Raw genomic sequence first — 12,504 nt, 5'->3', positions numbered from 1 at the left:
GTCTATAATATTTTGTTGTAGCAGACCAAGCTGACTAAGGACACACTAAAGTTTGAGAACCTCTGCTCCAGGACAGCCAAGCCTCTTTAATGATATTTGGGAGGGTAAAAGGTAAAGAAGGCACAGTGAGAAGACTTTCCTACACTTACTGGTGCAATGAGACAATCGAGCTCATATAACCAAATGTTTGAATATGGTGTCTGTTTTGTTATAGCATCGTGATAAATATATTATGCTTGGATACATGTGACTTCTGTAAAAATAAACATTTGGGAGTGACACTAGTTAATACTACATGACTCTAATTTTTAAGACTCTACACAATCCATTCCTTGATTATTCTTTCCTATTTTCTTAGGCAATTACCGTGAATGACTGGGTCACCCAGGTATTTTACTTTGTAAATGAAAGTTTGAATACTGTAATAGCAAATTATTTTCCCTTTTAGAATGTTTTAAACTCATGTTTATCAAGTAAGGGATGGTTCATGCACTTGGGCATGATTACATTAATTCAGTATCTAACGCTGAAGTATATTTTGAAAGAATCGAGAAATAATTATAATCGTAATACTATATAATAACATGTTAGCTTTTCATGTTCCTAAGTGGCTCAGTCAGTTTTGTTATAGAAAATGGTTGGTTTTCTTTACATGTTATTGGATTACTGTTTCAACAAAATTTACTCCAATTAGAAAAAAAAGGTTACTAAATATTTCTTCAATTAACTGAGCTCTGAAACCCCATTTAGTAAAACTCCAGTTTCACATTAGAGATATTTTTGTTGTGGTAATTATATCTTGCTTTTTTATAATATAGTGTATCTCAAACTTATATTGGAAAAGATATATTTAAATAAAACTGTATTCATTGGCTTTATGATTATTGGAGAATATTGTTGTTTTTATTTAGCACTAACTAAATTTTGAAAAACATTTTCTGTCTCTGCCTTTCATTCTCTTCTTTAGTCAAATGACTTTTAAGCAAATACTTATTAGAATAGCACAAGCTCTTTAAAGAAATATTGATATTCCAAGTGAATTGTTTTTGTAATGTTAATTACGCACTTCATTTATCTGTCCCTAGGTTCAAAATGTTTATGTTGGTTTTTAAAAATAGGAAAGACACATTTAATATTGATGTAAATCTCTGAGCATGATCAAGACTATACAAAAGTTTATCCTTTATATGGCAATTTTGATTACTTAGACAAGGCAGAACAAAATTACTTTTATAATTAAAAACATTGTATATTTCTCCACAAAGTTTACTGCTTTAGTCATTTCTCAAAATGCACAAAAATTATCTGATTTTTATCTCATTATTGGGACAAAATGTAGGGGTCTTATAACCAGGAAGATCTGTGCTATTTCTAAAAGAATGTTGTTACTATAGTTATCTTGTTTCTCTCGGTAAAAGATAGGATGCTTGGTCACCTATTGTTGTGTTTATGATATAAAATGTCCTCGACCTCTTACATCATTGAAAGTCACTGGGTTGTGTTAGTGTGTCAAGAAAATAATGAATCATTTTGGTATAAACTTTTCTAACTAGTGTGACAAACCTATAGCTGTTGAATAGTAGTTATTGGAACACAGTCCTTAAAGCACTCTCGTATATGTAACTTCGTTGTTAGTGCGGTAGAGTCCACTCCAACTACTAGCGACCCTGTGAACAGCAGAGCGAAAACCTACCCAGTCTTTTTGCACCATCCTCTCATCTTTTCAGAAGTGGGTGGCCAGGTCCTTCTTCCTACTCTATCTTAGTCTGGAAGCCCCACTGAAACCTGTCCACCATAGGTGACCCTGCTGTGTTTTAAAATACCAATGACAAAGCCTTCAGCATCACAGTGACACATAGCAATCACAGTACGACAACTGAAAAACGAGGAGTGTGGTTCCCTGACCAGAAATGAACCCAGGCCATGGTGGCGAGACCACCAAATCTTAACCACTACACCACCAGGGCTGCATATGTCACTTATATAAATGTTAAATTAGAGAGAATAGATTTTATGCTTCAGCTTTGACTAATGCAATGTTTGCCATTAAACTCTTTACCAATAGGTGGTGCTAGAAAGTTTAATATTTATTCTAATAGTTCAACTTGCTGAAAAAACATGCTAAAGTACTTTTTAAAAAAGTGTTATAAACTATATGTATATATAATATACACGTATGTAACTATATACGTGTATATATAATTAATCCCTGGTTGTTTTTGTTACAGCTCCATCTAAGACGGTTCGACTGGTTGGTGGGAGCGGCCCTCACGAGGGCAGAGTGGAGGTTTTTCATAACGGCCAGTGGGGTACAGTTTGTGACGATCGCTGGGAACTGCGTGTCGGACAGGTCATCTGCAGGAGTTTGGGATACCAAAATGTTCAAAATGTGCACAAGGGAGCTTATTTTGGACAAGGTAATTTAAGAAAAATGTTGTTTCTTAAAAAATGAAATGTAGGCTTCTCCAATATGTAGAATCAGGTAGAGACAGGAAGATACAGGATAAGAGGAAAAGTTCCATGTACGATTTTTTTAATGGCCTTTCCTAGAAAGTAGAAATGAAAAGAAAGAGACATTGAAAACAAATGATATATGCTCTCAGACAACCTTTAATGTTTACGTTTCTAGTAGACTCAATTGGTTAGTTGAATACTAACAGAGAGGAAAATAGAGTGATCGGTAAAGCAGAGCAAGAGAAATAGGGACAAGAGCATTATAGAGACAAGGCATGACATCCTGCGAAACTCAGTTTACATATCTGGGTCTTGTGGGGATCTGAGCAATTCCGCATGTTTGCTCATATTCTGTCTTCTATAGAACTGGAGAGGAGGGAGCCAGCTTCTGCATTTCCCTCCTAGTCGTGTCCCACAGGAATGAGGTATATCCTTAATCCATGATGGTGCACCTGTTTCTGAAAGGACAGTGAAGGGTCATGAAAGAGAAGGAAGCAATTGCACAGAATCTCTATACCCACAACTTATGACTTCTCCTTTAAGGAACATGAGAAAATAAGGGAAGATGAAAGGTTACTTCCCCTCTATTTGAGGTTGATAAAACTTTGAATAATTCTTTGGCTGCATGTGCATTTGTGTATTTTCACTTGGATGACCCAGTCACCTGTTCCATGAATGTATTAAAAGAGCTGGGAAGAAAATTTGCAGGAGACAAAATATTTGAATGTATACCCATGACAGTTTTACTGTCCCGTTGTTTTTTTCTAAATTGCCACCTTATAGCAGGTTTTATGTATTATTAAACATATACAAGGGTTTCAATTCTGAATGACAAAGGGACTTTTTTAAAAGTAGCCATACATACATGAACTAGAATTTAAAAGTCAATATTTCCCATTTACTTATCCTACTATCCAAATCTGATAAATAAATAATTGGCTTCTCTGAAGTTGATGTGGACCAAAAAGAAAGATTTGACATTCTTGATTTCATAAGTGTTATTCTGGATAGATACGGGCACAAAGAAATTGTATGCAAAATTATAAAGATAAGATTACCTGTTAATGCTGCTATTTTATCTCTATAAAAATATGATAAAATAGGGAGGTGTATCAAATCATCATATCAAAAGACCAGAACAAGATAAGATAGATTTCTTAAATTCATAAAAGATATTAAGTGATATTATGCTACAATTTATTGAGTAACAATTATGTTCCAGGCATTGTGCTAAACACCTGAATACTATTAATAATGGGTCACAATTATATCCTTTATTCTTTTACCTAAGAGCATTCACTGTATCAGATTTAAGGAGGGGTCCAGGCTCTAAAGGCTTCAGAGGCAAGAAAGATAATTTATTTTCATAAAAGGGCTAGACAAGACAAGAAAATGGTGATGTTGTGAGTTCAGCCCCTGGCCACCAGTTTTTAATTTGTGCCTTAAAAGTTTGAAAAGAAGAAACAAGGAAATGGAAAATACCCATGATTTGCCAAAACCAAATAAATCTTTGGAATTTCCAAATGTTCCATCTCTGCTACACTTTCAGCACTTTTTCCCCAGGTTGAAAAGTGCGAGCCTAAAATCATTCTTGCACCTGTAAAATTTACCCCCTAAAGTGAAATGTTCTAAACATCAATAAGTTAGATTTTTTTTTTCCCATAGAAAGGGAAAAGAAAAAGATCCCCAGCTCTTAGCCCCTAGAGAATCAGTCAATCATTTAGCAAAACTAAGCTGCCAATCTGAGTTTTCACGGTGTAGTATGGGGAGAGAATCCATTTCTATGATAACTAAGATCCGTAGCATGAAAGACCGTTTATTTAAATACACAATTGTATAAAACATTTCAGATGACTGTTAGCATATATGAAAAACAGGCAGCTCTAGTTCTAATGGAAGATACACAGTCGTCATCCATGTGGCTTACTCACCTGAAATTCTTGTTTCAGAAATAGCAGCATGTGGATGCTTTGGATTCCCAGGACGTGCCTCTGTTGATGAAATGAAATATAGTTTGTCAATTGTTCAGATAATTTAATTCACATGGGCTAGCTGAATAGTTCAATTCAAAAAGAGAAAAACATCCTAAAATACCTTTCATCAAGATGAGTTATTTTATAGCTTACGTTATCCAAAGAGTTGACAACTCTGCATTTAGCTTTGTATCTTTAAGAAACAAGCCCGGTAGTACAGTTTACTAATCTCTTATATCTTGAAGGAAATCTTTAATCTATTACAAAGAGAAAACCAAATTCAGAGCAACAGCAGTAGTATCTGTACCTTAATTCAGGGGAAACTAGGAAGGTTTTGGCACAACCCAATTTGTGGTAGGAAAGCGAACGAGATGTTGTACCAAAGGTTTATTTCTTCTCTGAACATGAGGCTTTGCCATGGACTTCAAAGCTGTTTTTCCCTTGAAGTTCCAAGCATAGATGGGAAACACGTAGTTGGCGACTATTGTCCTAAGATTGCATTAACTTTAAAGTCTCGCCTCACAAGTAAAATATTCTTTTCCCCACAGCTTTTATTCATTCCTGCTTATATCTCGAGAGATTTCTGGCTGAAAGCACTGGTCAGAAAGGAAGGAAATAAGTATTCTGAAATACTGGCAAGAAAATGTTTTCTATTTAAATAAGTAATGAAACAATAGAGATTAGTCTCATGTGAAATTATTTGGCCCTGTGGAGACAATTTCTCTCAAGTTTTCTTCAGATAACTGACTACTTCTCTAAGATGTTCATTTTTGGTGAGGCTGTGTATTTATGGTAGTTGGTGATTCTAAACATTATACTAGAGCTTTATTATAATAACACAAGGTGTGTCTGAATTTTGTTTTTCCTTCCACATTTTTAAGTGCCTACTGAAGTGACTTGGGAAGACTAGGAATTTTATAACTAAGGAGACAAGAGTTGAAACCTCAGCTCTGATACTTATGTCTCAGAGTTTCAATTTCCTTTCCAACAAAATGAGAATAATAATACCAACCCAGCAGATTTATTTGGAACCTTAAATGAGCTGACGTATAGGAAGTGCCCACTTCGAAGCTTGACTCACAGCATTGCTCAATGGTGGCAGAGCTCACAGTTAGCAACACCACCAACTGCATGACTACAAGTTTATTTGCCATCCTCTTTGAAAGGTAAAACAGTCAGATCAGTATTATCTTGTGTAGCGACATCAGTGATGTTCTAAGGGTTGTAAAGTTGAATGTGATTTTCTGTTGCACAGAGGTGTGACTGAAGAAGTATGCTATGTAGGAGCTTTATCTCCTCACTCCACTCAAGACAGACCCGGCTCTTGTTTCAGCTCTCTGCGTAGAGTTCAGTCCCAAACAAGTGAAGAATGATTATGAGAATTTTAAACTAATAAAGCACGATGAGCTGGGAGAAATAATAGAACTGAGGTTATTTGTTCTGAAGAAAAAGAATCTGAGAAATGAATTCCATGATCTGCTTCACCGTACATTGTATTTTAAGAAACAGGCTTACGTTGTAAGCTGATTTTGGATTAGACATGGCAAGCAACCCTTTTATGTAAAGCTGTTTAAATTCTTCCTTATTTTTCCACTTCTTCCCCTTAAATTTACAGTTTTACTCGGGAGGAAAAGAAAAAGCAATTTTGAATGCAGAATAGCGACAGGAAAGGAAACAGAAATATGATTGGAGGGGTAGAGAAGAGTAAGAGATACACCAGAGTTTTAATTATTTGTCATTCTCTTAAGAAAGTAAGAAGAATCAGATTAATACTATATTGTACATTATTACCAAAATTGAAACGAAGAAAAAGGTTTGAAGAGGATAAACCCTTTATATGAGTCCCCCATTAAAGAAAGCATACAATTTTCTGGACACAGTTTCCCCCTCCCTTTTTTAAATTCTGATTTTAAAATAGCAAACCTGGCTTACCAGAGATAATCCTTGTTAGCTTTAAGAACAATGAGCTTTGCAGCTGCAAGCAAAATGATTTATAGGAATAAAGCTTAAAGCACGCTCCTTTAAATAGGTTCTTTCATTCGGGCATGCCTTTTGCATCAAGTGGAATGTTCTTTCTTTTTCCTAGGGAGACAGAAAGTGTAAATTAAGGAAGCACTGAGAGGCTCTGGTGCTTGTCATTGCATGGGGCAGGGAAGGGGGAGTGAGTCACTTCTCCCCCTGAGCATGCTGTCCTATTTCTTGTCCCCATGGTCTCCCTGTAGCAAACTTGGATGAGCTTTACCACATAATGGTGGGTCTCCGGGAATTTGTTTCAGGCATGTCTGGGCCTATTTGCTGATGCACGAAGTAAGAGCAAGACCCGGAGCAGCCATCTCGTCTTCCGAGTTCACAAGAGTCTGTGTGCTGAAGCTCCAAACTTGAAAGCAGAAACAAAAGAAAATTCTAGACATAAATGCCATCTTTTATTCATTACCCCTTTCACATTCCATAATAATTCTCTAAGTGGAATTTAAAAAAATACAGGAATAAACTGAAGGAGATCAAAAATATATCTGCATCTCTGAACTATCCTTTGGTGAACAGGAATAAAAATAATCCCAAAGGTAAATAAAATATATCAATGGGTCAGTACTCAAATTCTTACATACTGCTCCGTGAACACTGAAAGTTTTAAAATGTAGATGTTTAAATGTTGGATATTGTGGAATTGATATAGAGCCTATGGAGTTCTTAGCGTATCTATTTTGTTACTTATGCTAAAAAAGACAATATTAAGTATGGAATAATATTGTTTATCAAGTGCTTACCACATGATCTCATTTAGTGCTCACAGTACCTGTGAGAGTTAGATATTATAGCCCCAATTTTCATAAAGGAAGGAAAACTGACAGAACTGTCACAAAACTTGGCCAAATTTACATAGCTATTATGTTGGTTTCAGGGAGTGGGTGAAGATTTCATGCCTTCACCTGTCTCTTTCCACTGGACAGAATGTCCTAAGTTCTTTATCCATAAGAACTTCATTTCTAAGGAGCTTGCTTCTTCAGAATCTTAGAATTGTATGAATGAAATCTTAGAGCTATTTTAGTCCCACCCCTCTCTTGTGCATATATGATAAAACAGGGAAAATAAGTGGCTTCTCTAGAACCACAAAACTAGAATCCAGAACTATTGTCAAAGTTGACCCGTTCTCTATTCTGATTCCCACTCCTTTTGCAAATTTGATCCCCTCAAAATAATGTTTTCCTCGAAGGAGAAGCTGTTAACAAAGCATTTCCCAACTAGAAGTCTTAAAAGTGATACAAATTCATGTCACCCAGCCATGACTGGATTTCATTAAAATTCAGAGACTTTTAACCATTAGTGATTTTTGCTTCCCCACTTATCTATTCAGCAGCTAATCTCAAATCTCGTCACTCTACCACACATCTGGCTAATGTATAAAATATGATTATCTTTTTTTTTCATAAAAGCAGTGGGTTACTAAGGATCAGATTAAAGAAACTCAAATCCCTCAAAGAAATATCAATATCTGTCTTTTTTTAAAAAAGAGATTAAGAAGAAATGGTATCATCTGTCAAGCGTACTCTCAAACATCACAAACCAAGCTCATAAAATTCCAGAAGCCATGGACAATTAGCGTTGTCATTGTCTGCTTTTGGAAACACAAAATTGATCAATTTGTCCTCCCTACAGCCCTCAAATTGTCTAGGGAATTGTGGATGTATATAAATGGTTAGGCAGATAGATAGAAAGATGATAAATTGATAGGATTAGAAAAAAAAAAATATCTAAAATATACACATTACTTTTGCATGTTTCCACTAGCAGAAAGCATAGTTCAGAGGCAAAAAAATAATAATGGCAGAAACAACACCAAAAATCCTTGAGTAACAGTTATTACCTGAAGAAATAAAAACAAATTTGTTTGATAATCTTTGAGGCTTACATGAAGAGAAAATTTTATGCTACCTTTGCATTAATTTTTAATGCAGAAAACAGTTTGGAAGGAAATGGGAAATGAGTATTAAACAAATTTTCCCCTTAGGCTCAATAGTTCTGAACATGTTCATGGAAAATTTTAAAAGCCTTTGAAAATTATTTTGATAACTCTGTTTGGGTTTCTGTGTAGTCAATGAATAGCAGCAAATTTGAGATATTTTGTTGCCTGGCTCTATTCTCTCTGCTATTTTGAGAAAGTCATCCATCCTTCCTGAGTCTCAGTTTATTTACCTATGAAATGGAGATAATTGCCATTATTTCACAAGGTTATTATAAGAACGATTACAAGAACTTCTAACATTCATGAATTCCCCTACTGTGGTTTCTAAAAACTTGTGCTCACGTGTCAGCACGTTAATTGACTAAATAATATCTATCTTATGCTGCCCCCGTGGGGATGGCCCTGCTGGTGCTGCTGCCATTGGGAGGATTCTCATTCTTAATTCTCTTTCCCTGGATTGTAAAAATTCTGCACTGCTGAGATCTAAATCCAGTGCCTTGATCTACAGAATGTAGAGTGAACACATCCCAGTGCCTGGCTATGGAGGCCATGGAGCCATAATATCCTCATGCTCCCAATTACAACAAAGCCATGGCTTGCACCAAAAATTTTACTTGTGTTTGTTTATACAATTTATAAACGTCCATAAATGCAATCTATAATTGTCCCACTCTTTTGGCTCCCTTCCGTGTTAACATGAAAGTAGTTTTACTGTTTGTGCAATTGTTATTATTCGCCTCTATTTTTGAGTAGCCCTTGGGGGCTTCCAAAAAAGTTTGTATAGACTTTATGTATTTAAAAGAAACACACATACACAAACCTACTACACATACAAACACTCACAAACACAAAAGGCACAGCGCTATGCCCAGTCAGAGCACTTTGGGAACCAAAACGTATTCCTGACAAGGCGTCTAATTCTGAGACGACAATCTCCTTCATCTGTCCTGTTTCTCTGTCTTACAATTTCAAGTCGAAAAGGTTCCATACCGTTACGAACATTTCAGAAAAACCCTTGAGCTCTCCAGGTTTCTGCTCTTATAATTGATCAGTCCAGGAAAACCTTTGCTTTTCTAATAGAAACATTGTTAGGATTCTAATGATTTAATTACTGTTATAGGAAATGCAAAATACAGTATTCCTAATTACCTTGATAATATAAAGCTAAATATAATTCTGTCTAATATTTGGATTTTTCTAGTGAAGGTATAAATTATTAAAATATCAAGTGGGCAGGCCCCATGGCCTAGTGGTTAAGTTCGACCCACTCAGCTTCAGTGGCCCAGGTTCAGTTCCCGGGCATGGACCTACACCACTCATCAGTGGCCATGCTGTGGTGGCATCCCTCATACAAAATAGAGGAAGATTGGCACAGATGTTAGCTCAAGACAAATCTTCCTCAAACAAAAAGAGGAAGATTGGCAACAGATGTTAGCTCAGGGTGAATCTTCCTCAGCAACAACAACAACAAATTAAGTGAATGCACCAATTTATTTTATGTGTGGAAATCAAAGTTCCTTGTCTAATTCTAAGATAAATAAAAACATGAGTCTTCAAAAGAAATGTCTATTTAGACATCCTATTAACTGTCCTTCTGGCTTACAAATTTTTTCTTCTTCAACTTCTACATTTCTGTTGGACATACAATTCTAAAATGTAGTTCTGATGATGTCATTTCTTTGGTGACTCACAATATAAAGTTCAAACATTTTTAAAGCATGGCCCCATCTTTCTATCTAACTTTTCCAATGAGTCCTCCTCCCCTCATTAATATACTGTGTGTTTTAGATACCAGGAAACTGTTAACTGTTCTAATACAGCAAGCATTTTCATGCTGCCCCCACTACATGGAATGACTTTTTTTTTATACATGGAAAACCTCTATCCATTTTTTAAGGTTAGGTCAAATGTTATCTACATTGTGATTACAAAATCCCCAATATCTGCTAATTTATTCATATATGCACATACTACTATACAATTCTGCACATTATTAACCATGTACATATTGTAAACTTTTATTTATTAAGCTCACAAGATATGTGAAAATCAGAAAGAGTAATGTCATTATATGTGCCATGATATATGCCTCTTAGAAAAACAAGTCTTTGGGGCCGGCCTGGTGGCCGAGTGGTTAAACTTCCACACGCTCCATTTCAGCAGCCCAAGTTCACGGGTTTGGACCCCAGGTGAGAACTTACTCCACTCATCAGCCATGCTGTGGAGGCTTCCCATGTACAAAGTAGAGGAAGATTGGCACAGATGTTAGCTCCTCAAGCCAAAAGAACAAAAACGAAGATTGGCAACCGATGTTAGCTCAGGGTGAAACTTCCTCACCAAAAAAAAAAAAAAAAAAGAAACACAAGTCTTCATTTAACTTGTTTTGTACTATTTTATAGCTACACAAATGTTTGTTTCTAAGTCGAATTTATTTCTAAATATGTTTTATATAGCTCTTGTGACTGAAGGAGAACCTTTCAACATCATATTGATCCAAATGAAAAAAATGCATTTTTGATTATGCTTATAGTATTACTATATTTATTTACCATTCACCAGTTTTGCAAAGGTGTTTGTTAAAATTTACTTGCTAAGTAATCAGTTTCTTGATGGCATGAAATGCTCTGGAAAACTCATTAAGATGTTTGCATAATTATATGTTTAACAAAACCATTTAGAAGTTTTTCAAAGGCTCTGTTACCAAATGTCTTAAGTGTAAGAGAAAGGAGAACTTTTAACCTTTTCTCCAAACATTCATTTTTAAAGTTATCTTTTCTTCCCATGAATTCCTTTCAAGAAATGCAGCTGTTTTCTTACTCATTGATAAAATAACATCCTTATCTTGAAAGCGGCAGTTAAGCTTGTTTATTTAGTTAATTATCTGCTAGGTAGACCACTGGTGACAGCCATTGTTTTTCCTTCTAGCGTGTCTGAGGACAAGTCTCGACAAAGAGCATTAAGTATTACTCTGCCGTGTTCTTGTTGTTTGCTTGCTCTTGCAATTAATAACCCGTGGTCTTCTTGCAGGATAGTTTGTAAGCCCTTTGCTGATTGTATTAGTCTTAGTTTAATTAAAAATAGATAATATATTTGGTAAACCAGGCACATGTAAACTGAAATACACTGGGAGCTAAGAAAAGAACCCCAGGCTATCTTACATTCCAGATGTGCCTCATACAGATGCATTTAGATCACCGGGTCACTGCATATATCCATTATTATTAAAGCCTATTTCCTTCCTTATTTTTAAAATATAACTAATCTGTCAAAGCCTTAGAGAAAAACAATCATCCTTTAACCTATGATTTTGTGGAACTGTGTATGCACCTTTGTTATAGCTCTTATTAGGTTGTATTTTGGTAGTCTACACATTGACAGAGTATAAAGTTTTCTAGGGTGGGCACTTAATTTTGAATCTTAATAGAGGACACAGAATTTGTATATAGATAAAGATCAACACATTTTTGTTAAATTAGTGAATAAATTAATGGCTTTGTCCCACTCAAACATAAGCACTAAACTATACTTACTAATGCAGATTTATCGGATTTTTGCAGGTACTGGTCCAATATGGCTGAATGAAGTATTTTGCTTTGGGAGAGAATCATCTATCGAAGAGTGTAAAATCAAACAATGGGGTGTGAGAGTTTGTTCACATGCTGAAGATGCTGGAGTCACTTGCGCTGTATAATGAACGTACCATATTTTCATTTACACTTATGAAATCACTGCAAAATGACTTTTATGACTTTGCTCCATTAAATCAGTTTGATGAATATTTAAGAGATTAAGAATATTGTCCAAGGAAAAGGAATATTAAAAGTCAGTGGATAAATATATTGAATACCTTCATACTTACTGTATGTCTATATTTGAACCATTTTAACTTCTCTAGGTTTTTAATGGACTTTTCTAACATAATGACGTATATTGAATTGAGTATATTGAAGTTTATGTATATTCTTACATAGAATATACATATTCTATACAAAAGTCAATGATCATGGAAACACACTCCAATCATAGGCTCCAATTTATATCTTCACCACAAGATTACAATTTTTGTCATTTTTGTCTTCTTTGTAATCTATTTAGTTGATTTCACATGCCTAG

The 12,504-nt window shown here is 35.3% G+C and overlaps 1 protein-coding gene and 1 long non-coding RNA gene across 3 annotated transcripts in view; one reads left to right on the top strand and one right to left on the bottom strand.

Moving 5' to 3' along the window:
- MSR1 (macrophage scavenger receptor 1) overlaps positions 1–12,228 on the top strand; it is a 76,363-nt gene extending 64,135 nt beyond the window's left edge. The window contains exons 9-10 of the mRNA XM_070599111.1: positions 2,229–2,417; positions 11,949–12,228. Coding sequence (XP_070455212.1) covers positions 2,229–2,417; positions 11,949–12,082 — 323 coding nt within the window. The 3' untranslated portion in view covers positions 12,083–12,228. The remainder of the gene's footprint in view (positions 1–2,228; positions 2,418–11,948) is intronic.
- LOC139080153 (uncharacterized) lies at positions 2,591–4,954 on the bottom strand. Of its 2 annotated transcripts, none has more exons than XR_011534421.1 (3): positions 4,735–4,954; positions 4,386–4,445; positions 2,591–2,912 (listed from the first exon to the last, which is right to left on the bottom strand). It is a non-coding gene; the product is annotated as an uncharacterized lncRNA (long non-coding RNA). The 2 variants fall into 2 exon arrangements; XR_011534420.1 differs by having other exon boundaries at positions 4,549–4,827.
- Positions 12,229–12,504: the final 276 nt, after the last annotated feature.

Source organism: Equus przewalskii, chromosome 28 (assembly GCF_037783145.1).
Source record: "Equus przewalskii isolate Varuska chromosome 28, EquPr2, whole genome shotgun sequence".
Lineage (NCBI taxonomy): Eukaryota > Metazoa > Chordata > Mammalia > Perissodactyla > Equidae > Equus > Equus przewalskii.
This window is presented reverse-complemented; position numbering and strand designations above follow the sequence as displayed.